Below are 26,905 nucleotides of genomic sequence, written 5' to 3' on the forward strand. Positions count from 1 at the left end.
GTCTCTACGCCAGAGAATAAATGGACATAAATCAGATATTAGAAATGTGAATACACAAAAGCCTGTTGCACAACACTTCAGTCTTCCTGAGCATTCTACCTCTGACCTCAGGACAGTGGTCCTTGAACAGAAAAACAACAGAGGGAGATAATAAAGAAAAGCAGCAATTACAATATAGTCACAAACTCCAGTCTATCAACAGTGGGTTGAACAAAGACAATGGCTTCCCGGTGCACTACACATATAATAACACTGGACACTCTTAACCAGTTTAGCATAGCTCCCTTTTGGTTCTCTGACTACCCAGAGGACATTCCTAAACTCCCTCCCATTTCATATGGACACCCACCCACCTTGGCCATAGACAATATCTTCCCTCCTGTCCCTATGCTTCGATAACCATAATTAAAGCTGAACTTGTCACCATGCCCGCATGTTTTGCATTTCCATAGGTATTCATAGAGTCTAATTATAACAGTCTTTCCTGGGCATAATTTCACCCCATGCATCTGAGAAAGTAGACCAACTGGGAAAACAGACGGGTAAAATGCAGCACATACCCTGCGGTTTGCAGTCATGGATACGCACAACGCATGCCCCCAAGCCACTAGGAACATGGCAAGTTGCCGCTCTGAGCAACCACATGATGGCAGCATTTTGGTAGCGCAGCATTTAGACTTTGCCAAAATGTGGAAAAACTGCTGCCGCAGTGGCAAAGGCGCCTTTTTCTCAGTGCAAAAAAGGAGCGGCTTTCTGCCACTTCTTTTTGTGCCAGGAATGTGCTGGATCAGGGCCGCAGCATGCTGTTGCCATGGCCCCAATCTGGTGCTCAAAGGGCAGCCAGAAGCCGCTCCTTCAGTGCGGCCTTTTTCGCCCCAAGTCTATGAAAGCTTATGCTACAACTTCTCCTACATAATTAGTTGCAAAGGTGCTACAATGTGCACACTGATATTCCAGACAAACATGGCTATGTCTCTGAATTCTACCCTCAGTTTGTTTTAGAAGGTTTCCTAGCACACTACACACATTATGACACAGCCTCATGGGGGGCTCTGTTGACCAGTTCATGTCTTCTTTTCAGTTTCCATACCAGATCCCAATACTCATTTATATGGTTATCCCCTCACCTTCCCTTTAGGTGACATTCTTTGCCTTGTCCCCAGCAACCTTCATTAAAACTGAATCTGTCATCTCATTTCCACATCCACAAAGTTTTGCATTTCTATGGACATTCTCACACAGATTGCTAAATAGGCCTGCCCCCAAGGTGACCAGATGTCCTCCTTTTCCAGGACATGTCCTACATGCCAATCTTCTGTCCAGGAGGAATTTCAAAATGTCCTCCATTTTGAGCATGGCTAAGAAGCATGAATTTATGTTTATAATTGTGTTTTAGCTTTTATCTTGTAACATCCTATATTTGTCTTGAGTGTTTTACATTTTGTGGTGCCTTGTCCTCCTTTATGGTTATGAAATCTGGTCATCCTGCCTGCCCCGTAGGGACGTAGTCTGGGGGGGTCCGTGGGGTCTGGACCCACCCTTCCGTAAGATATAATTAATGGTGTGCGCTGCTGTGCTGCCACGCCCAAGCTCCATTATAATGGTGGCACTTAGCCTGACCCCCCCCCCTTCCCAAAATCCTGGCTACGTCCCTGTGTCCCGGGACTTTCCACTCTACTCCGTGCATCTGAGGAAGTAGGCTCATCTACGACATTTCATGCTACCAATTTCTCTCTTACAATTAGTCTCAAAGATCCCTTTGTATACTAATTTTCCAGACTAACATAGCTGTGTCTTTAAAGAAGTAAAGAAGGAAGTGAAGAAACAATGTAGGCTTGCCACTACCTCATCACTCCATAGGGCATTTAAAGAAAATAATTGAACCAGGAAGTTGTCTGTGATGGTCCAAATTCTATTTAAAGGTGATGATCTGAAAAAAGACTTGCCTCTTCATGTAGGCTGCTCCTGCAGCTCTGAGCTTATAAAATTACTAGAAACTGCAGAGTTCTTGCAGTCCTCAGTGCAGGTGACATATGTTAATTTTTATATTTGTGGGCTAGAACAGAATGAGAGAGAATGAGAAATGAAAGCCATACATTCTTTTATTCTTCCCATCTCGCATAACAGCTGGATTAGTATTTGCTTCCAAGGCATGTAGACTGAGATGCCAGCGTAATGGTGTTCTGGAAGAAGATAAAATGTTTGTGATATATTTACATGAATCATTATCATTGCAGAGCATTTGTGGAGAAAGCTTTGAAAACACTGGTAATGTTCTTCATTTGCTTCTTGCTTCACTGGTATGCTTCTGCTTCTTTTTGACAGTATTTTGTAAGTGCATTGCACAGCTTCGTACATCATTTTTCTATTCCAGTACATAGTTCCACATTCAATTCTTTAGTGCTTTTAAAGTATGAAGTACTCTTTAGTGTATTTGTTTTCTTCCATCTCCACATAACAGTGGATGCTTTTATACATATTTATACAAGGTATTGCAGCAGTAAAATCCATTTAATAGAGGATTATTGATTTTGGTTAGCAGTCCTGAAATAGGAACATTACTGTGTTCATAGCTAAAATAAATCATTAGGAGATCAACTTAAGTGTGCCATTAAAAAGTGGTTCAGTATTCTCCTAACAGTGACTTTTACCATGGTAACAATTAAGGCTGTAATTCTATATATATTTTCCTGAGATTAAGCCCTGTTGAATTTATGAATATCTATCCATAGGCCAGCACTGTAGGGATGTCATCCTACAGTCTGTTCAACTGGAGCAAAGTGAATAGGTGTGTGTTGTGTGCTTTCAAGTTGTTTCCAACTTATGGAGACCCTATGGGGGTTTCTTGGCAAGATTTCTTCAGAGGAGGTTTGCATATCCTTCCCCCCCAAAAACCCACCAGCATCTCTGGCTGACATCTTCAGAGAATGCTTGCCTGGAAACTCTTCTAGAACATGGCCACATAATCTGAAAAACCCACAAAAAATAAATCAAGTACTAACTGTTGTCTGCTTTCAAGTAATTTCCAACTTACTGCAACTGTGGCTTTTTTGGCAATATTTGTTCAGTTGGAGGGGGGGCTGCCTTTGCCTTCCCCTGAGGCTGAGAAAGTGTGACTTTCCCCAGAGTCACCCAGTGAGTTTTCATGGCCATGCAGGGATTTGAACCCTGTTCTCCAGAGGCATAGTCCAATGTTCAGGCTTCAGGTACACTTCAGGGATAACCAATTTTTTATTTATTTATAGTGTGCCCTCCACTTCTTTCTGCAACTGCTACAACTGCACTTTTGAAACCCCAGGTGGCACATTTGAAATTTAAAAGGAAAAGCTTAGATAAAGCAGGATAGCAAGGCAAGGCATACATTTTCTCTATTATTGTGGTCAAGAACAACAACATTGATATAAACCAGATGAATTCTCTCATTGTTCTGATTTTAAAGACTGCTGTGTACTCTTATTGTGTGAGTACTGTTCAGAGACTATCTGCTGTACAGCTGCCCAAAAGTCAGCCAGAATGGCATGTAATGGAAAGTAAAGGCGTTATTGTAAGGATAAATGAGCACCAAACAATGTTGATGCCTATTGTGTCTGTCATGGCCAAAAAGGTGGGGTGGGGGGAGAAAAGACAAAAATGTATGAAAACATGTTTCAGTTGAAGAATTATGAAGAAAGAACAAACTAAGGATATTGCTGAACATTCTCACATAGTTTTGTGGGAAGATATATAATACTGGCTAACATTGTGTGCATTCTTATATATATTTAATTTCAAAATATGATTGAATGGCCTTGACCACATCAACAATATGTTGGCAGGGTAACTTTCCACAGAGGTAATACAAGAAGCATCATCATTCTTATGGTTATTGCAATACCTTAGGGGGAAATATGCTATGAAACAGTCTGCATTGATATGGGCACAGGACCAGTGAACTGTTGCAATAAATCAGAGCCCTACCTACTACCTGGAATGTCAACCAGTGTTTTAATATCTACTGTGCCAAGAAACCATTATCTCTGTTCAGACCACTGCCAATTTACTGGATTTTCTAGGTGTGTCCTAATTCAGCTGTTTCTCTTTCCAGTCTCTCTTTGAAACTGTTTTGAAGACAGCTCCTCAGCAACAATAGAAAGTCCAGAAAAGCTGAAGTGTTGTACAACCGGTGTCTGGGTATTTCTGTTTCTAATGTTCAACTCGTGCCCATTTTCCTCTGATTATCTAGATTAACTTTTCCCAAACTAGCCCCCTCCAGATGTGTTGGACAAGTCCCAATACCACTGACCATGGAAGCTTGTGGGCAATGGGAATTGTAGTCCAACAAATCTGAGAGCGCCATATTGCAGAAGGCTATTCTAGATGCTTTTCCAACATAGTTTCAGCAATTACACAGGGAAATGAAAGATGGAAAGAGCTATACATCCCACCCAGTGATGTGAGTACAGAATGCTATTTACTGTTGTTGTGTACCTTCAAGTTGTTTCCTATTTATGGTGACCTATCATGGGGCTTTTTTGGCAAGATTTGTTCAGAGGGAATTTGTATTCCTGTGTGTGTGACTTGCCCAAGCTCACCCAGCAGGTTTCCACAGCTGAGCAGGGATTCGAACCCTCATCTTCAGACTTCAGACAGTGCTCAAACTGATACATCACACTGGCTCATTCTGCAGTTTTCACATAAAAATAAAAAGACTGCTCTTTACATGTGTGAATGTTAGAACCTGGAAATGAGGCATTAAAAATCAAACACATTATAGCTGTTGGAAAGTTTTACATTCCCATCACATCTGTGGAAAATGCAAAAGTGCATTAATAAAACGCATCATATGGCAATTCCCTTGGTGAGCACTGTTGTTGTTTTGGCATCATAGTATATCCACTGGCTCATTTCCCAAACTTAGATTTGGAAGGTCTATCTGCCCTGTCCTGGAGCTGGCACTTCTTCATACCCACCTCCACCCCGAGAAATGAGATTATTTAGTGTTCATGTGCTGTTTGCTATATTGGCAAAAAAATCCTCTTCTTTGCCTAAGAAAATGCTCTTAGGCTCTCTTTAGCATGTTTTTACTCTCTTTTTATGTTTTTAATTGCATTGTTCTTTTAAACCCATTTTGAGTCCCATTTGGGGGGGAGGGAGAGCAGGAAACAAATTCCTATGAAATTAATGGGGTAACCAGAAATCCACAGGCCGTTTGAAGGCACACAGGAATCTAGAAGTCCTAATAGAACACAAGTTGAATATGCGTCAACAGTGTGGCGTGGCAGCTAAAAAGGCCAATGCGATTTTAGGCTGCATCAACAGAAGTATAGTGTCTAGATCAAGGGAAGTAATAGTGCCACTGTATTCTGCTCTGGTCAGGCCCCACCTGGAATACTGTGTCCAGTTCTGGGCACCACAATTTAAAAAGGACGTTGAGAAGCTGGAGTGTGGGTTTCAACACTATACTAGTTTAATTCTATCCTAATGCCCGCTTTTTAAAAAAAATAAAATAAAATCGTAATCCATTTTGTGTCCCAATTATTTGGGGGGGGGGAGCAGGATATAAATAATGAGAGGCAGCGTGATGTAGTGATTGGAGCATTGGACTAATAAGACTCCGGAAGACCAGGGTTCAAATCCCGGCTTGGCCATGTAAACTCACTGACCTAGGGGACGTCACACACTCTCAGCCTCAGGGGATAGATAGCAAGGGAAAAAAACCCTCTGAAGAAAGTTGCCAAAGAAAACCCTATGTTTTAGGATACACATAAATTGGAAATCACTTGAAGGCACACAGCAACAAATAAATAAGGATGATGATGATGATGATGATGATGATGATCCCAAAGCTATGAGGAAACCTGTCACTCCATCCCTGGCTCCAAATGATGATGATGATAATGATAATCCTAAAACTATGAGAAAAACTGTTGCTCCATTTCTGGCTCCAAACAAACAAATAATAATCCCAAAGCTGAGGAAACCTGTCCCTCCATCCCTGACTCCATATATATATATATATAATTTGGAGTCAGGGATGGAGGGACAGGTTTCCTCATAGCTTTGGGATTATTATTATTATTATTATTCCAAACCTATGAGGAAAGCTGCGCCTCATCCCTGGCTCCAAATAAATAATAATAACAACAACAACAACAATAATAATCCTAAAGCCATGAGGAAACCTGTCCCTCCATCCCTGACTTCAAATAAACATATAGAATAATAATACTAATAATACTACTCCCAAAGCTATGAGGAAGCCTGGGCCCCTCCATCCCAGTCAGAGCTACTACGAAGAAGCCTGAGGCCAGGAGGCGGGCCTAACTCTTTGGGAGAGGAGGAACGGTGTGGTTGTTGTGTGTGTGGAGCAGTGTGTGTTTGCGAGGGGGAAGGAGGAGGAGGAGGAGGCCGGGGCTTCCTTTCCCCTCTCCTCCTTCCCTCTCCTCCTCCTCCTGAGGCGTCCAGGCCAGGTTCCCTGGGCAGCCTCCCTCAGAGAGAGAGAGAAGGAGGAGGACTCTGTTTCTTCCTGAGGCGGGGAGGAGGAGGGAGGGAGAGGGGCCGTGGCGGTGGCGGTGGCGGTGGCGGTGGCTCCTGGGGAGAGAGCCGAGGACGATGTGAGAGCGCGGGAGCCCTGGTCGGGAGGGAGGGAGGCCCACCACCAACGATGTGGCTGAAGCCCGAGGAGGTGCTCCTCAAAAGCGCCCTCAAGCTCTGGGTCACCCACAAGAGCAGCGGATACTTCATCCTCCAGCGCCGACGGGGACACGGAGACGGCGGGGGACGATTCACCGGTGGGGGACAGACGCCACGGTTCGGGGCTATGGGGCTGCCTCCACACTGGGGGGAGAATAACCCGGTTTGGAACCGCTTTAACTCTTTGTTTGGCTCTCTGCTATGGAATTCTGGGCCCCACAACAAACTCCAACTTCCAGAATTCCATAGCAGAGAGCCAGACAAAGAGTTAAAGCCCTGCCAAAACCCTTGCTTCTTGGTCATGCTCAAAATGGAGGACCTTTTTGGGAGGTTGAAATGGAGGACGTGTCCAGGGGAAAGGAGGACGCCTCTGCTTGTGAGGAGGGCTATTTTAGCCCCCTTTCCTCGGACTGGAAACTGAGGAGGAAGTAACTTCCCTGAAGGGAAGGAAGGGAGCCCTTAGTCCTTCTGCTTCTGCTGGGGAAGAAACAAGGCTCTTCCTTCTGTTACCTAAAAGGAGGGGGGCCTGCATGTTGTTGTTGTTGTTGTTGTTGTTGTTGTTGTGTGCCTTCAAGACATTTCTTGGCAGGTTTCTTCAGAGCTGGTTCGTCATGAGGCTGAGAGAGTGTGACTTGCCCAGGGGGTCACCCAATGGGTTTCCATGGCAGAGCCAGAATTTGAACCCAGGTCTCTCAGGTTCCTAGTCCAACACTGCACCATGCACTACACTACACTTTCCTCCTGTCTTCTTCACTTCTTTTTGTCCTTTGGGGTGGGGTTTTGATTTCAGGGGCATAGCAGGGGAAGAGAAGAAACCCCCCTCTCTGCCTTGGCAGAGGATAAAAGGCTTCAGTTCCCTGGAAAGCCCATTATGGCTACTTTGCCAAGGCTATTGCATTCAAAATGCACTCCTCGAACAGGACTTATTGTTCAGGTGCCTGCTGCAACAGCTGTTTCTGGGGGAGAAGGGGTCAAGATAGGAAACATGTAAAGCAGACACTTCATAAGGCCTTGGAACTTAACTTTTTGAGATAACACTGAGCCAAGGAGAGGGATAGTATATGTTTCAGCCAGGCTGTGACATACACAGAGCATAATAAGTGATATTTTGCAAGAGGTATTGAAATAAGTGGTATTTTGCAAGAGGCAATTGGAGTTAGGAATTCCCCATAAGGAACAATACGGACAAGGCGGTGGTGGGCATTGTGAGGGACAAACACTGGCTTTTGCTATACTTTTTAAGATAAAGGAGTGCTACTGCATTTGTGGTTTGCGATTTCTGTTATAGATACAAGTAAAGTAAAAAGTAGTGGTTAAGGCAGCGCTGCTTTCATGGAGCTAATTTAATGGTGGCTAAATATAGATGGTGAGTAACCAACGATCCAAACAACTGTGGAGAGTTATGTTTTTCTTTAAGGAATGAGTTGTTTTGGATATCAGGAAAAAGCTGATGTTCGGGAGAGGTGTAAATTTTAAAAATGTCTCGGTTATTGTTTTGGATGCATATCTCGAGTTCAAACAGGTTTTCTGTATTTTTAATTATCTTAATATTTCCTCCTATTGGAAGTTATTGGTCGTAGCGTCCCACGCTCTTTGCCTTTTCCAATATTGGACAGCCGCAGGTGCAACTCTGGTGTAGACTCTTAATGTGTTGTGCTGTTATGGTCAAATTATTCATCTCTCCCTAAGCCAGAAAAAAAGAAGTGCCAGTGCCACATTTTAAAACAATGTTTTTGAGCACTCCAGACAGTTATTCTCCTAGGCTGTTTTCCAGACTTATTTAATAACAGCCATGTACAGTACTGTTACCTGAAACCTCAGACAGGCCCTTCAGAGTGAGGATTCGTGCCCAACAGATAAAACCCTAATACTCTATATGTCTGGATTTACATTGTGATGAAGTTGGATGGTTGCATGCAGCAGGGAACAAAGTGGGAAAGCTGCAAACGGATTCATTCTCTCATGCCGCTCCCACCATGTTCTTAAGCAGCACCCAACATTCCTCCTATCTGTTCCACCCCATATCTTTATTTAACTGGATTTCCCCACCCTGCCTTTCCACTTAAGGGAGCTAACAACATCATTAAAAACAAAGTGAACCATAGAATAATAAATAAAATAAATAAAACTTTTATTAATATCCCACTCTTCTGTAGCAAGACACTCAGAGCGGCTCACACTAAAACATCCACATACAATATAGTACATAAAATTACAATATCTCCCCCCCTTAAAAAGAATTAAATATATTACAATTAAAAGAGTTTTAAAATCAATTTATAATAAATAATAAAATAAAGATAAAATAAAGAACCATTATAAACATCACTGCAAATACACAAATAAGACCATTGAAATAAAAGTAGCCAATAAACATTTTAAAAAGTTTAAAAGGTCAGTTTGAAGAGATGTGTCTTTGCTCCCTTAAACTGGTTGTGCCTCTGAGAAGAGTACATTCTACTGACTGTAGCGAGATCTTGTAGCACCCTTGAGACTAACTGAAAGAAAGAAGTTGGCAGCATGAGCTTTTGTAGACTTCCTCAGATGCATTTAGTGGAGTGGTAAGCCAGATGCATCTGAGGTAGTCGGCTCAAGTCTACAAAAGCTCATGCTGCCAACCTCTTTCTTTAGTTAGTCTCAAAAGTGCTAGAAGATCTTTCTACATACTGATTCTACAGACTAACATAATTTGAATTCTACAGCCCTGCTGGAGAAAGCCTTCTTTCATGTGCACAGGTTTTGGTATTCTCAAGAGGGCTTCCCTTCAAGATCTTGGCAGATGGACATGTTCATAATGAGGCAGGTTGTCAACTAGGTAGCCAGGCCACACCTATTTGTTTGTTGTTGTTTATCTTCAAGTCATTTCTGACATATGGCAACCCCAAGACAAACCTTTCATGGGTTTGTTTGTTATTGGGGGGTTTTGGTCAAGATTTGTCCAGAGGAGGTTTGCCATTGCCTTCCCTGAGGCTGACAGCTTGTGACTTGCAAAAGGTTATCCAGTGGGCTTCTATGGCTGAGCTGGGAATCAAACCCTACTCTTCAGAGTCATAGTCCAACACTCAACACTACGCCACACTGGCTTTAATATTAAAACCCCACATTCTCAATTAGACTCAGAAAGAAACTGGCAATTTCTCAGTAATATGATGATCGTGCCATGCACCAGTTAACAGTTTAGTTGCTGCATGTTGGAGCATCTGAAGCTCTTGGTCACTCTTCAAGGGTCACCCCAGGTAGTGTACTTGGCAGTAACCAAGATGTGAAGTCTCAGTGACTACTTATTTGATCATAGCAATTCCAGTTGGTAATAAAATGGCAGTGAAGCCTTCTGAACACCAGATACTGAGGCAAAAACAAAAGAGGAATGCTGTTATCCCAGCTTGTTACTTGCAAATTTCATGGAGTTGTTTGGCTGCCCATTGTAGGAATTTGAATGTTCAACTGGAGTCAAAGGTCATGACAAAGCTAGAGAGTACAAGGTGTGGTGGCGGCCTGAGCCCTAAAATACTGATCAGTCCTTTGCCTGCACAGTTGTTGCTGCAGTACAAGAACAATTTCACAGAATGCAAACAAGTCACTCAGTCAGGGTTATAAACTGATTCCAAGGCAGTGGTGGGTTGAGCACCAGACCCTAAAATTACTTCTTCTTCCCATTCTTGACCCAAAATTTTCTTCAGTGCCATGCTATGCATTGATTTTTCCCATCTGCTTAGATGTTTATAGAAATGAACTGACAAAGCAAATATTTACCCATATTATTTCTTCACACTGTGCAGAATTAACTTACAGAGTTGATAGTATTGAGATAGCTTCAGCTTGAGATGAATATATGAAATGTTAGGGGGAAAATATGAGATGATAGGGAAAAACAATTATTTCATGCTCTGGCTAGACTCCTAAATTCATTTCTCCCAGATCCATATTTATTCTTCCCCAGCAAAGCATTCATTTATTTTTCCCTTGAACAGTTATTGAGGGAAACTAAACATAATTCGTACTGAGGAAATCCTATGTGAGGTCTCATATATGTGCTCCTAATATTCATTGTCCCAAGTGTTGTTGTTGTTGTGTGTATATACTTGGAAATCCATGAACTGCACTAAATGAAATTATTTCTGATATGCCAGTGTGGTACACAGTGCTCAGAAAATCACTGTTCAAAAGGTCATAATCTGAATGACTGCTTTCACCATTGAGATTATTTAATGGAGATCAGAGAATTAAATACAATATATTGTCCAAAGTCCTTCCTGCAATTGAAATCAGATTTAAGTATGGATAAAATGGTAGTTCCATAAAGTGCTGGGGGTGGGGGGTGGGGGTGGGGGTGGAACTTGGCAGTAAATAATATGTGAGATACAGTTCTTTAAATCTCTATAACTCTTTAAAACTCTATAATAATGTCTGTTGTGATACATTTGAAATATATCACAACAGACATTATTATAGAGTTTTAAATTTAAACTTTTTTCAAAGCTTGCTTTTTGAAGCTTCATATTTTATAACAAGAGCCATTGTGGTATAGTAGTTTGACTGTTGGGTTAGAACTCTGGGAGAGAAGGGTTCAAATTTCCACTCAGCCATGGATGCCCACTGGTTGATTTTGGGCAAATCATACTCTGAGCCTTAGAGGAAGGCAGTGGCAAATCTTGAATCAATCTTGCCAAGAAAACCCTATAATAAGTCACACTCTCTCAGCTCAAAGAAAGGCAAAGGCAAATCTCCTTTGAACAGATCTTGCCAAGAGAACCTTATAGTAGGTACACCTTAGGGTAGCTGTATATCGGAAACAATTTGAATGTGCACAACAATAACAACAAAAATAGTGTAATCTAAGGAGTCTTTCTGATGTCTGAATAGTTTTAAGATCCAAACCACAATGTATAGCTACATTTAAATTTCCTTCCCTGTTAGAGGCTGATACAGGTTTGCATCCAGAATATCTCTCCTGTTCCCTGAACATCATCACATCTCCAGAAGTCTTTTTAGTTCTTTGAGGTCTGAGTTCTGAGTCTGACCAGTAGAAAGAGATCACTCTGGAAACCACTGCCGTGACTGGAATGGTAGTGGTTTCACCAAAGACCTGGGATAGAAGGAGTTTATGGACTTAGGACCATAGGATTGTTGCCTAAGTTGAATTGTTAGTGAGTATGGTCTGTTCTGCTTTGGTCTGATTTTACCCGGAATATTGTATCCAGTTCTGGGCACTATCATTCAAGAAGGATATTGACAAACCGGACAAGTCCAGAGGACAGTGACCAAAATGAGGAAGGATCTGGAAACCAGGCCCTATGAGAGTGGCTTGGGAAGCTGGGTATTTTTAGCCTGGGGAAGGCAGGGTTAAAAGGTGACATGTTAGCCATATTTAAATATTTGAAGAGATGTCATATTGAGAATGGAGCAAGCTTGGTTTTTGATGATCCAGAGACTAGGACCAATGGCATCACAAGGAGGGTGCAAACCACACCGAGTGACACCCCAGAAGAGGGATGACACTTAGTTGAGCGCAGCCCCGCCACACACCATTCTGCTTATGAGTACAGCAGTGTGTGGCAACAAAGGAGAGTACAGCGCACCCTCCACCTCCCTGCCACATACTGTTCTACTCAAGAGTATAGTGGTGCATGGCACTGAGGTGAGAGGGTGAGGCCGTTTGGCTCTGCCCCCACAGGAGCCCCCCCGGGTGACGCCCTGGGCAGTAATGCCACTGACTAGGACACAGAGCAGTGAATTCAAACTGCAGAAAAAGACATTCCACCTAAACATTGGGAAGAATTTCCTGATAGCAACAGCTGTTCAATAGTGGACTATGTTGCCTTGATGTGTGGTGGGATTTTTTAAAACAGAGACTGGATGACCATCTGTCAGGGCTGCTTTAATTGTGTATTCCTGCATGGCAGGGGTTTGGACTGGATGGCCCTCTTCCAGACCTACCTATGATTGGGCCTAGGCAAATGGTAATTTTTGTGTGTGATTTCTTTCTTTTTTTGGTGGTGAGGGGTCTTTTTGCTGTCCATGCATTTAGTCTAGAGTTGGGCATTTGACTAGTCAAATTTGACTTGCTCAAATAAAGGGCAAATGGTTTTGAAGCATTAATGCTACATTACAGTTCCTGCTGTGTTCTGTTCTCTGGGTCTTTGTTATATTCCTTTAAGTCAACTCCAAATTAATGCAATCTTATCATGGTGTTTTCTTGACAAGATTTATTCAGAGGAGGTTTGCCATTGCCTTCCTCTTGCTATAGACTACAGCATTTGATATTGTCTAATGATCTCCCTCCTAAGTACTAAAACAGGCCTGACCCTGCTTAGCTTTCAAAATCACACAGAATCTGGCACCTTCAGGGGTGCATAAGACTGCAACCTAACTATTGAAAAAATATTTATTCTCATTACTTTTGATATTAAAAAAAACATGAGCTTTTATTGTGAAATAAAACATTTTAAACACTGTAATGAATTACAATTTTTAAAGAACATTAGAGAAGGATTTAGCAATCAGATTTATATCTTAGTGTTTTATTTTAGTGTAATTGTTACAACAATCCTGTAAAGTAAGCCTCTGTGTAGTTCTGATGTGAAAGTAAGTCGATTGTCACTCTAAAGCTAACCAGTGAGGTGCAAGCAACTTACTTTCTGGGAACTTCTCAACTTATAGCCCAGTTGCTTTCCACCAGTCCAGTCTTCAAAGGCATTTTCAGCCATGCATTTATTCTCTGGCTTCAGCTGCATGCATATATCACCCCTTCTGCCACACACCACATGCAAAGATAGCTTTCTCACCCAATAGCTAAATGCAGCTAGACATTATCAAGTGGTTATGTAGCATATGCATGTTCCTGTAAAGTAGAGGCTGCCTATGCATTTGCAGAGTCTGAACATAATATTTTCTCTGTTGATTTATGTAAAGGCACTTATTTTAAAATGAATGTACAAAACAGATTTGATTTTAAGAAAAAGGAAGTCAGAGTAGAATTTGTATAAATAATAGTTTTGTGTTCAGTGCAATTTCCAAAATACGGTTTGTGGTATTTCGGTTATACACTATGTTGCATGAATTTTGTCTTAGAGATCTAGTCATATTTTCAATTGCCTTGAATATTAAGGATGTAATATTCAATATTGAAGACATAAATGAGGTTAATTAAGGCAAACAAGTTTTTTTAGATACACATTACACCCTACAGCTGCTGTTGTTGACTCTACAGGACATGTGCATATGGATAATCAAATACATTTTTCTGAACTCTTGTTAATGTAGTATCAAAATTCTTGGCAGTTTTTAAAATACTGTAATTTAATCATTAACATGCAATAGCAAGATCTTACTGGACCCAGTCTTCTCTGCATGGGAAGACGCTAGTACTGGCTGTTTCCATGATGTACGGCATTACATTAGACAGATACAGTACTAATCTGTAGTTGCAGTTCTTTCCACTTACCTGGGATTGAGCATCACTCAACTCAGTTGAACTTTCATCTTACTTACATGTTAAGAAAGTGTTGCTCTGCATGTCCTATCACCAAAAGCAGTTTTTTCTTGGCTGAGCACCAACTCAGTTACTAATTTTCTGACATACTACTATCCTCTCACTAACACTCCTTCCCCCGTGCAGTGTGTATATATGTGAGTGTGTATGTGTGTGTGTGTGTGTTTAGGAGTATGCCACTAGAATTATGGCATAATTAGTAAACTTTACACAAGGATCATAGAGAAAACTAAAACAGTTGTACTGAAATGCAGGTTCTGTTCACTAGAATTGCTTATCCACTGAACCATTTATATGTCTTTTTAATTTCCTAGTTAAAAACATATGAAATGGCCAGTGAGAAATTAATTCTACAGTATTTGCCAGTGAATAGTATAAAGACCATAGGATGTTTAAAATTACAAAATAAAATGAGGAACTGGCTGATGAGATCAGTCATTCAGAAAGAGAAATAGGAATTAAATATAATAAGAAAGGGGAAATCCATATAATTGTGTGGCTTTCTCTGCTGTTTCATTGTTGATGTTTCTCAGCCCACATCCTCATGCACAACCTGTAAGGTCAAAAAGGCTGGTGTTGTTGTTGTTGTTGTGTGCCTCCATGTTGTTTCTGACTTATGGCATAAGGTTTTCTGAGGCTGAGAGTTCGTGACTAGCCTAAGGTCACCCAGTGGGTTTTGAGTGGGGATTCAGACCCTGGTCTCCACTATGCCATGCTAGGTCAAGGCAGATACACTAATGCTATAAGTTGGAAATAGTTACCGATGATCTTATTTTAAAAACTATTATTCTAGGTTGCACCTGCACTGCAGAAATAATGCAATTTGACACTACTTTAACTGTCATGGTTCTGTCCTACGGAATCTTGGGATTTGCGTTATTTAAATAAACTGCATTATTTCTGTAGTGCACATTAGACCTTAGTCCAAATGTTTGCATATTGCTTTGCATTTTTGTTCCGTCTGTGTCAAGGCCTGCAATCTTCCAGTCACTTGTTTGACATTAATTCCGATTAAGGTTAAATACATATTTGGTGATGGTTAAATACTTTATCACAGAAACTGAAAGCACAAAAAGTAGTAATGCTGTATGACTTACACAGGTAAAATGTGCTCAAATAGTACAAATTATTCACTCCACCCCAGTTCCCCCCGAAACTGAATGAAATTCAGTCTTGAGTGGTATTAATGTGTTAAGACTGATCCATCTCAAGAGCCAGTGTTTATTAGGCTAATATCTTCAGTAGAAACAACTTTTTAAAAAAACAAGGTCTGTATGTTCAGACTGAGGAACACTGGATTTCAAACTTTTATCAAAATTTGAAAAACTTGATTCACATGTAACACTGCAGTCTGACAAAAACATGTAAACCTGACACATAACTGGTCTTTCTCATTCACTTTATTTTATGACTTTGTTTCCGTCTGTATTTCTTTTGTGTAAATCAATTTTGGATTAATGTTGTATTGCAAGTGAATCATTCATTTTTAATACGCATTTCTGTTCCTGTCATTCAGGTCGTCTAGTAGGTGCTTTGGATGCTGTGCTCGATTCTAACGCACGTGTTGCTCCATTTCGAATTTTGCTGCAAGTGCCAGGATCACCTACTTACTCTGCCATAGCATGTGGTGAGTTATTGACTGGATCAGAACTTTACTGGGCCATAGCCACTGGTGAGTTGCATACCACACAAAAGTTAAAGTGTGAGCATGTTGTGGTCTGCATGTCAGAGGTGCTGAAGGTAACCCAAATTAATAACATTGCTTTTTTATAAGAGCTTATTTAACAGTTCAATATAATTTATAACATTTGTGGACTGAGGTAATATAAAGAAATGTTGACATAACAGTAAAAATGCCTGAGCCGAGTCATTTGAAAAAAGCATTACATTGCCTTTTCATGTTGGAAGATACACACACACGCACGCACACACACCTCAGCTGCGTTGTAAGGAATTTTATAATACAGGCTGAGTATGCCTTATCTGGAATTCCAAATTATGAAATATTCCAAAATCCAAAATTGTCCACATAGGTGGCTGAGACAGTGAAACCTTTGCTTTCTGATGGTTCAGTGTACACAAGCTTTGTTTCATGCACAAAATCATTTAAAAAGTTGTGTAATAAAATTACCTTCAGGCTATACGTATAAGCTGCATACGAAACATAATTTCCCAGCAGAGAGGGTCCTGTCCTCCTGTAATCTGGGTTTAGCTCCTCCTATTTGCTCCTGTAGGCAGGGACAATAAACAAAAGACCGGCCCCTATATAGGGAGGAGCTAGCCCCCCTGAGCCTCAGTCTTGTTCCTGCCTATGCTCCTAGCAGGATGTTCTCTTCGAGCCAGCAAAGTTTTTCCTTTTCTGCGAAAGCGGTTTGAGAGTTTTCTTGGCCTTCCCTTCTTCTCCTCTCTCCTGCCTTTCCCCCCTTCCTTGGTGGTGGCTATGGCAGAGGACCCTGAGAGCATGGGTGAAGGGCCATCCTTAACCCAGGCTTCCCTAGCTCAGGGTCTGCCAGCTCAACAGAGGGAGCTGGCTTCAGAGGGAGACCCTTTGGGATGTGTTTGCTGTTGCTCTGCAGCTTCTTTACTACAGCCTTGGAAGCATGAAGAAGACTTAAAATGGCAAGGGCTCCCAGGATTGGAGAAAGGTCTTGGCTTTGCCAATGACTCTCCCTTTCCTCCAAAGCTGCCCCCTTTCATGGTGGGAGCACAGGAGATTTCTGCAAACAGCATTGCAGCACATGGGAGCCGTGGGAAGAGATGGTGAGGGGTATCCCCTCCATGTCTCTGTTTCTCCACATCACCTCTGCCCAGCCTGTTAAGGCCAGGGATCAGTGAGGAAACTGGCCAGAAGTCATGGAAACTTCCTTCCTCAGCATCTCTGCCCAGCCAGAGTTCAGAGGACAGGCCAGCCAAAAGCCATGGCAAAGGATTTCTCTGCATCACCGCTGCCCAGCCTGTTTAAGGCCAGGGATCTGTGAGGAAACTGGCCAGAAGTCATGGAAACTTTCCTCCTCAGCATCTCTGCCCAGCCAGAGTTCAGAGGACAGGCCAGCCAAAAGCCATGGCAAGGATTTCTCTGCATCACCTCTGCACAGCCTGAGATGGCCAAGGTCAGAGAGGCAAGCCAGCCAGAAGTCACAGGAGAACGGTGAGTACCAGGGGCCCTCTCTCTCTAGCCACCAAAAAACCTTTGCCAGATCTAATGCCCTCGCTCAGGGCAGGCATTGCCATGAGGCCTCTGCCATGGCCATTGCAGGCACTATGCCTAGCATAAGGTTTGGGACTCTGCCAGGAGGGCAGATGGGGGCATTAACCCTTGGTCTCCCCCTTCCTTCCCATCTCTGGCCCCAATGTCACCCAGGACCCTAACAGGTGTGGGGGGTCCTTTTGCAGTCTGGGAAACACATGGTGGTGTTGCCAGGGCTCCTGCACATTCCTTTGAATTCTTATAATGAGATGGTGTGTAAGGAGGCAGAGGATTCCTCCTCTGTGTTGCACAGACACATGGCTGTAAAGGAATCTAGAATTGGCCCAGCAGGAGCTGAAGCTTCCAACTCTAAAATGGTCTTTTTTGGCTGCCACAGAGCATCCCACAACAAAGCACAAAGTGGCTTCATGTCCTCCCCAGGGAGAGCATGGCCTCTGCCACCCACTTCTAAACAGAGGCTGGAGGGCCATCTATCGGGTATGCTTTGATTGAGAGTTCCTGCATGGCAGAATGGGGTTGGACTGGATGGCCCTTGGGATCTCTTCCAACCCAAGGATTCTTGGAGAGACCACATGGATACAAATCCTCCTGTGTTCCCTCCCCAAAAATTACAACAACAAAAAGGGGTAAACCATTTGTGGATATCATGGGTGGAGAGTTCCCTTCACCCCCAATTGTTTGGCTGCCCCAAAGCGTGGCACTCTTGAGAGAGCAGCTTGAGTGCTTGGCCTCTCCTTTCCATCAGAGATTATCCTTTCTCAGGGCACAGACTTACCTCAGGTAAATGTAGAGCCATGTCCCACATCAGTCCCTCTGCCCTTCCCAGCTACCTATGCAAGTGGGAGGGAGTTGAGGACCAAGCTAGCTTCTATAATGCAGCCAGGTTACTATAAAGCCTGCCTGAAATTAAAAGGGCTAAGCTGTAAACCCCAGCTTGAGGTTGGGGCTGTTTTAAACATAAATAAAACAAAGTGCCCTGTGAGTATCAGGGCTACACTACAGGCCATATGCAGCTATCTACCTATGATTAGCAATGATCTTAGTCACTGCTAACCCAGGAGCAGTTTCCTCAGTGCCTGGAAGAAGCTACTGCCCAGGCAGCCTCCCTTGATGGGGCAAAGCATGGAGGGGAGAGCCCCCACAGCAACAGGGCTGGGGGCTCAGATTTACAAGAGATACTGGTTAACCTTTCTGGTGTTCATTTTATTACTGTTAGCACATGAGGTTTGAGTTGTGCTGTTTCTGCTCACCCCCTCTCCTTTTTCCAGGCCAGAGAAGATGCCTGGAAACTAATTCTTCAAGGGAGGGGCTAGCCATAAAGCCACTTGATGACCCTTCTTGCCTCCTCATGGGTCTCCATTAGGTCCAGAGCCTTTTTTGCCTTAGGTAAAACAGCCAAAGACATAGGATGAGCACATGGTTCTGCCTCCTTTGTACAAACTGTTGTCAGCCATAGCACTTCTCATTAAGAGCATAAGCTTTAACAATACAGATTCATTTAAATGCCTATAAACAGGGTGACTCAAGCAAGGAGAAGGTCTCTGGTCACTCAGCAAACCTCTAATGCTTACATGCATTGAGGATCTTTGCTAAGAACATCTCATATGAGGTGAGAGATATATTGGATTAAGGTGACCAACCAAACTCCATTTGAGTGGCAAAAGGATTATGTTCCTGTTATAAAACAGTGCACCTCAGTCAGCTAGCCTCAAAAGATGTGGCTCTCCTTGCCTTCCCTTCTTTCTTGGAGAGATGTCTGTTAAAGGGAAGAAACAAAAAATAACACAGTTTCTTCCATGAGATGGTTCTTCCATGAGTGTTTTAAAACAATATAGTCAGTTTTTTCTGCTAAGAGGTTGCTTCAAATCCTATTCAGACATCCTGCAGAGCCCTGAGGACTCTGCCACAAAGACCACAATGGCCTCTTACCTTGTCTAGATAGTTACATTTTAAATAAGAATGCCTGCTGATGGGCTTGCCATTCTACTGCTCCCTGCCCTGGATAGGCCTATTGTAACAAGGTCTGTCTTGCATATGATGAATTGGGCTCAAGGCCATGAAGGTTCAGGCTGCCAATCTCTTTCTTTTAGTTGTCTCAGGAAGCTACAAATTCCTTTGCATATTGTTGGGCATGCTTTGATTGTGATTTCCTGCATGGCAGGGGGTTGGACTTGATGGTCCTTGTGGTCTCATCCAACTCCATGATTCTATGGTTTTATGGTCATAAGGTTAGCTGCTGTGTGGGTGAGTGTCTTATCCCTGATTGGGGTTTCATGGCATGGTCTGGTCCAAACAACGCCATTGTTTACTACCTTTGGGGCTTGAAAAATGGATTTCCTAGTGCCTATGCCTTGTTTTCTGCTAGCAAAAATGCTCAGATTTAATATACCATACAGCTCCATATAGAGACTTACACCAGCCACCTATATGCCCACAGCTTGTAAATATGTGTGTGTGTGTGTGTGTGTGTGTGTGTGTGTGTGTGTGTGTATATATATATATATATATTCCAAAAAAACAAACAAAAATACGACACAGCAAACTATGATTTTACTATTTATATAGGAGACTCCCTTTTACTGTGTGATTATATTTTATGTGCCTGGAGCTTCCATGGATTTGGTATCCATGCAAAGTCCTAAATCCAACTCCAGTACATATTGAGGGCCCACTATACTATTTTAAATTTAGGTTTGTGTTCCTTTGACAGATTCCTTTTGTGGAGAAAACTCTCTCCTCAAAATTAGATACCAGAGGGCTATCCTTGCCAAGCCCCCTGGTCCCATTTCATGTCTCCTTAATCAGCAGTTCATTTAGCCGAGAGACCCCTCAGCCTTCATACAGGTTGAGGATAGCCTGCTACATGGAGTTGGGGTGATTTTTGAAGCCTCTAGACTAGTTCATCCTCAGATGAAATCAGACTTAATTCTGACCACATGCCCTGTTAACACAGAGTGCATCTATGCTTCTACATGGACTCACCAATGTCTGCGAGATAAAGGTTAATCCAATGTCTTCTGTGCCTAACCATGGGATTAGTCTTATTTTACACAGGTTCACAGATGTCCCAGTAAAGAACTGCACATTGTTTTGAAATTTTAATTGGAAGTCAGACATTAACATTCCTCTTTCAGAATGGTAAGTCTTAATGACTACAAATGAAATCACCTTAATATCACCTTCATTGCTATAACCAGTTGACAAGGTAATCAGAGATAGGCTGTAAGCTGCCATAGGTCCAGATTAGATCAGATTCTATTCTGATTGATCACATAATCCACTGCTTGGGCAAGTTCTCATCAACTGCTTCAGGTTTTCAGTGGCTGACCTGCTATAGTCCATCCAAAATGACATTAAGAAGGGACTTGACCTATCATGGTTTTAAGGCAGGTGTCTGCCATCGCGTCGTTTCTGCTCCATACGAGAGCAGCTAGAATGGCAGCCATCCTCACATTAAGAGGCTGTTGAGGGGAGTTTTCCAACAGGGCCTGCCCACCAGACATCGTTTTCCATCTTGGGATGTGAACATGGTCTTAGAGGCTCTGACGGTTGGGCCGATCAAGTCCCTTTGGGAGGCATTCCTCAAATACCTCTCCCTCAAGGTCATCTTTCTCACGGCCATTCCCTCCGCCAGATGGGTGTCAGAGCTGGGGCCCTGTCGGTACGTAAAGACTTGTGTATTTTTAGGCCTGTCTCAGTGTGCCTTCGTCCAGACCCTACCTTCGTGCCTGGGGTCAACTCAGCCTTTCAGGTGTCACAGGACATTCTCCTGCCTTCATTCTGCCCCAGTCCTAAGAAGGACTTGGAAAAGACCTGGCACACATTGGATGTGTGCAGAGCCCTCTAAATCTACATCAAAAGGACTTCAACCTTAGGTCATCTGAGATGTTTCTTCCCTTTCGCCTGGGCTCTTTGGGGTGCAAGATACCAGTCTCGACTCTGAGTAAGTCAATCAGGTCTTGAATTCAAAAGAGCTACTGAACTCTTGACCTCACTCCACCCAAGGGGTTGATGGTGCACTCAACCAGGAGTGCATCTACCCCTGCGGCCTTGACCACTAGCGCCTCCCTGTCAGATATTTGCAGGGTGGCCACATGGAAGTCGCCTTCGACCTTCATAAGACATTACAAATTGGACGTGTCTCAGTCCGCTGGGGCGTCACTTGAAAGGAGGTTCCTCCAACAGATTGTGTCGGGGGCCACAGTCTCCTAGCAGCACCTCCCTCCCAGTTCGAGAGGGCTTTTGTAAATCCCAGATTACAGGAGGACAGGACCCTCTCTGCTGGGAAAAGGAACGTTGGGTACTTACCGTGACACGTTCATTTCCTGCAGAGAAGGGTCCTGGCATCCTGCCCACCCGGGTGCTGCCTGCGGCCTCCGACCCTGCCTGGCTCTTGGTGGACCTGCCTTGTTCTTCTTGTTGTTGCTGGATTGGTATTCTGAGTTCTTGTTTGTTCTTGGACTAGTTTTTTCTAAGGTGTTCTAGTTAACCCTTAGCTGAGGTTACTGAAGTTCAGTTCCTTGATTACCTTACTAGTCGCTTGGCTTGTTATTGACTGAGGCTCAGGGGGGCTAGCTCCTCCCTATATAGGGGCCGGTCTTTTGTTTATTGTCCCTGCCTACAGGAGCAAATAGGAGGAGCTAAACCCAGATTACAGGATGCCAGGACCCTTCTCTGCAGGAAATGAACGTGTCACGGTAAGTACCCAACGTTCCTATTAATTTCATGTTTAGACTTGGGTCCCATCTCCAAGATATTTCATTATGTATATGCCAATATTCAAAAATCCAGAAAAAATCCAAAACACTTCTGGCCTCAAGCAGTTTGGTTAAGGAATAGTTAACCTGTACTTTAAAAAGCCTAAATCTCCCTGATATAGGAGCTTTGTACTGTGTGTGCTGGAGAATATTGTTGGGGAGCATTTAAACACTTGGCTCCCTACTCCTTGCCCAGCAACATAAAATAATGCAGCTTTACCATACATACATCTCAGGTGGCTTCTATAGTAGATGTACTGCTTTAGGATATCATCAGTTATAATAATAATAATAATAATAATAATAATAATAATAATATGTTTTATTTATAGACCGCTATTCCGCAATGATCATAGCGGTGTACAGTAAAAATCATAATGCAATACAAAATACAAGGTGACAAAGGAGGGAGAAGTCTCGTCCTTCAGGCAGTCCCTGATGTTGCTGGGTCTGCCTGATCGCTCCCTCTGAGGCCAAGATGACAGTTTAGGAGGGAGGGGCCTCTTCCTTCAGGCAGTCCCTGATGTTGCTGGGTCTGCCTGATCGCTCCCTCTGAGGCCAAGATGACAGTTGAGGAGGGAGGGGCCTCTTCCTTCAGGCAGTCCCTGATGTTGCTGGGTCTGCCTGATCGCTCCCTCTGAGGCCAAGATGTCAGTTTAGGAGGGAGGGGCCTCTTCCTTCAGGCAGTCCCTGATGTTGCTGGGTCTGCCTGATCGCTCCCTCTGAGGCCAAGATGACCGTTTAGGAGGGAGGGGCCTCTTCCTTCAGGCAGTCCCTGATGTTGCTGGGTCTGCCTGATCGCTCCCTCTGAGGCCAAGATGACAGTTGAGGAGGGAGGGGCCTCTTCCTTCAGGCAGTCCCTGATGTTGCTGGGTCTGCCTAATCGCTCCCTCTGAGGCCAAGATGTCAGTTTAGGAGGGAGGGGCCTCTTCCTTCAGGCAGTCCCTGATGTTGCTGGGTCTGCCTGATGACTCCCTCTGAGGCCAAGATGACAGTTGAGGAGGGAGGGGCCTCTTCCTTCAGGCAGTCCCTGATGTTGCTGGGTCTGCCTGATCTCTCCCTCTGAGGCCAAGATGACAGTTTAGGAGGGAGGGGCCTCTTCCTTCAGGCAGTCCAAGATGTTGCTGGGTCTGCCTGATCGCTCCCTCTGAGGCCAAGATGACAGTTGAGGAGGGAGGGGCCTCTTCCTTCAGGCAGTCCCTGATGTTGCTGGGTCTGCCTGATCTCTCCCTCTTAGGCCAAGATGACAGTTTAGGAGGGAGGGGCCTCTTCCTTCAGGCAGTCCCTGATGTTGCTGGGTCTGCCTGATGACTCCCTCTGAGGCCAAGATGACAGTTGAGGAGGGAGGGGCCTCTTCCTTCAGGCAGTCCCTGATGTTGCTGGGTCTGCCTGATCTCTCCCTCTGAGGCCAAGATGACAGTTTAGGAGGGAGGGGCCTCTTCCTTCAGGCAGTCCCTGATGTTGCTGGGTCTGCCTGATCTCTCCCTCTTAGGCCAAGATGACAGTTTAGGAGGGAGGGGCCTCTTCCTTCAGGCAGTCCCTGATGTTGCTGGGTCTGCCTGATCGCTCCCTCTCAGGCCAAGATGACAGTTTAGGAGGGAGGGGCCTCTTCCTTCAGGCAGTCCCTAATGTTGCTGGGTCTGCCTGATGACTCCCTCTGAGGCCAAGATGACAGTTGAGGAAGGAGGGGCCTCTTCCTTCAGGCAGTCCCTGATGTTGCTGGGTCTGCCTGATGACTCCCTCTGAGGCCAAGATGACAGTTGAGGAAGGAGGGGCCTCTTCCTTCAGGCAGTCCCTGATGTTGCTGGGTCTGCCTGATGACTCCCTCTGAGGCCAAGATGACACAGGGTTCACACAGTGCTGGCTGCAGTGCTATCTGTTTTACTCAAAATTTCTCCTACATTCTATTTCCCAAAAGCTCTTTAGCACTTATGAATAGTGACTTTTTATTTTATTTATTCCACTGAGTTCACACCATCAATACATTTCCCTAAAGCAGTGGCTTCTGCACACACTCCATTGGATGTTAACTTCAGAAGGTAAAAACATGTGGCTCCACATATATTGTCTGTCCTTGCATCAATTATCCGAAAAAGAATAATAATTCAGGAGTTATCTGTATCTCAACTGTAATCAACCTTTATTTATAAAGCTCTGTAAATTTACAGAGCGCTGTACATATAATCTTTTAGTCAGACAGTTCCCTGCCCTCAGGCTTACAATCTAAAAAGACACGACACAAAAGGAGAAGGGACTGGTAGTACATTTGTGTAGTTTCTGCATTGAAGATGTTGTAGGATACAATTATCTCTGTTTTGAAAGTATCATAGAATCCTATATCCACAAGCCATTAACCACTGTTGCATCTTGAAGACTCATCAGGTTGAAGTAAAAAAGTCTCTAAATTAGTTGGCTATGTTTTAGTAGGACTCCATAGAGGCTATTAGACACAGTCTTTTTAAATGGCTTTTTTATGTCATAATGGTGCAGCATGTTCTTGCTTTTCAGAACTGCACTTTTCAGTTTATACAAGTCAGTGGCTTGGACCCTCAATTCCAATCTCCAAATGAAGAGGTTTGCTTTTGTACTGAAGGATTTGCAGTCCACCAGACCCTATGGGTGGAACTTTGGGAGCCCCTTTTGCTAGTTCTTCCAGTTACCCCTCTTCTACTGCTACCTACATACAAAGGGTGTATCAACCCTCCATAACAGATTTCCAAGGGGCAGAAAGGGGGAAATGCTGAGGGAAGGGAAAATGACAGCAGGCTCCTCTGCACTTTCTGCTGGTGTGGTGTGTCCCATTAACAAAATTCTGCTGGAAGGACATTCCATTTCCAGCTGATGTCCTTCTGTTCTGATGTCTACCTGAAAGAGATTCAGAATCTAAGCCCCCTATTTTTTGTAATCATACTCAAGTGGCACAAGTAGGTTTATGCTGCTACAGATTTTCTTTTCTATAAATTACTTCAGATCCTTGATTAACACAGTGCAGGTTTATCTCTAATGTGGTTACTTCTCTGCTTTCTCTTATGTTTTCTTTGGCTTTGGGAGAACTGCTTGTTGTACTATATTTGTTACTAATGTGCTTGGATTTCTTGTTTGGATAAACATTTGTATAAGAGAATTTGTCCTTTACCTTCATATGTGCTTCTTCTGGATGTAGTTCTCCCATTTTGCATTCCATCATCCTCCCCATTAGCTTTCTGTCAAACTCTTTTTCCACATTGCAGCTTCAAAATCAGAGGGCTTTTTTTCATTAGAGTAGGATACTTTACTATACTGTACTATACTATTCTATAATAACTATACTAGCTAGTGGATTATAATTTATATTTGTGGAATCAATGTTGTATTGATCAACAGTGGGTAGCTAAAACGTTTCTGTGGCTGCATAAAGAGAATCTCATAAGGTGCCATGGAGAAAAAAAAATTATATTTGTTTGCCATAACATGCTGCTACTAGCATCACTGAAAGAGTTTTATAGGATTGACAATAGCACTCAGGAAAACAACAGGTGGACTGTTTCTCTTCAGCAGAGTAATTGATTTTTGCATACTGCTTCTTTGACCTTCTTGTTGAAAGCGAAGGGCAAATTCACTGAGATTGTCTTGCATTCATTGTGAGTAAGGAGAGGCAAAAATGATACTGGCATGTTTTGAGAGCACATTCTCAAGATTCCTAGGATTTTTTGCTGTATTGAAGACTCTTTTGTTGTAACTGTGGCTGCATCCACACTGCAGAAATAATCAAATTTGACACCATTTTAACGACCATAGCTCAATGCTGTAGAATCCAGGGATTTGTAGTTTGGTTTGTGTAGCTATCCACCAGAGAAGGCTAAATATCATACAAAATGATAGTTCCCAGAATTTCATAGCATTGATTCACTAACGTTAAAGTGGTTTCAAACTGGATTATTTCTGTAGTGTAGATGCAGTCATGTGAGAGATGAAGAATGCACATATTTTATTTCACTTTAAAATATGAGTGGTGATAGCATTAAGGAACATATTATTATTTGATTTCTACATAAAAAGTTACTAGTGTTGACTTTTTGTATTTCCCACATTACATGTTTATTCTGCATTTTGATATCTTTTAAGTATAAAAGATTTTATGATGGACAACATGAAGTCACCCTTAGAACTGTCATGGAAACACAGCTGTATATCTTCTTTTATCTCCTTTCCATGCAAATAACAGTAATGTGGTGCATAGTGTTGATAATAAACAACACAGATTTGGAGACAATTGTCTGAATTCAGATTGTCAGTATATAACTGCCGCTTTGTTTATGGCTCGTGATCACATAGAGTGGGTCCTTGGTATCCACTGGGGTTTGCTTCCAGGCCCCTTTGTGGATACAAAAATCCATGGATGTTGAAGTCCCATTAAATACAAGGGCATAGTAAAATAGTGTTCCCTAATGGTACGCCCCTATTGGCTGTGTGTGCACATGGCTGCGGCAGAGCGGCTGGATGTGCTGCCATTGAAAACCATGGGATTTGAGGTCCCATGGTTTTTTTCCATCTGTGTGGTGGGGATTCAGAATGAAACCCCCATCCCCAGATACTAAGGGCTGACTTTACTGTTCTGTGTGTAGAATGTTACATATTCTAAATCTGAAAGCCTTTCTTGTATGAAAATTAAGGATTGATCTGATTGGTTGATTTTAAAAAAACATGTCAAAGTTTGCTGAAATGAAAGAAGAACAATGTGGAAATGTGTTTAGTCAAAGAGAAGTGGTTGAAGTTTTGACTCATAAAGAAAGTGAG

At 43.0% G+C, this 26,905-nt stretch overlaps 1 protein-coding gene across 2 annotated transcripts in view; it reads left to right on the forward strand.

Annotated features, from left to right (window-relative positions):
• Window positions 1-6,558: 6,558 nt before the first annotated feature.
• The window catches only part of TBC1D8 (TBC1 domain family member 8), a 53,823-nt gene continuing 33,476 nt past the window's right edge, over window positions 6,559-26,905 (forward strand). Inside the window, exons 1-2 of one of the 2 annotated variants that reach the window (XM_089511418.1) lie at window positions 6,559-6,770; window positions 15,681-15,836. In XM_089511418.1, the coding sequence (XP_089367544.1) occupies window positions 6,644-6,770; window positions 15,681-15,836 (283 nt within the window). In that variant the 5' untranslated portion in view covers window positions 6,559-6,643. The remainder of the gene's footprint in view (window positions 6,771-15,680; window positions 15,837-26,905) is intronic. The other variant, XM_089511419.1, reaches the window with a different exon arrangement.

This window comes from Sceloporus occidentalis, unplaced genomic scaffold (genome assembly GCF_023333645.1).
Source record: "Sceloporus occidentalis isolate IW3139 unplaced genomic scaffold, rSceOcc1.0.p SCAF_2, whole genome shotgun sequence".
In the NCBI taxonomy this organism is placed as follows: domain Eukaryota; kingdom Metazoa; phylum Chordata; class Lepidosauria; order Squamata; family Phrynosomatidae; genus Sceloporus; species Sceloporus occidentalis.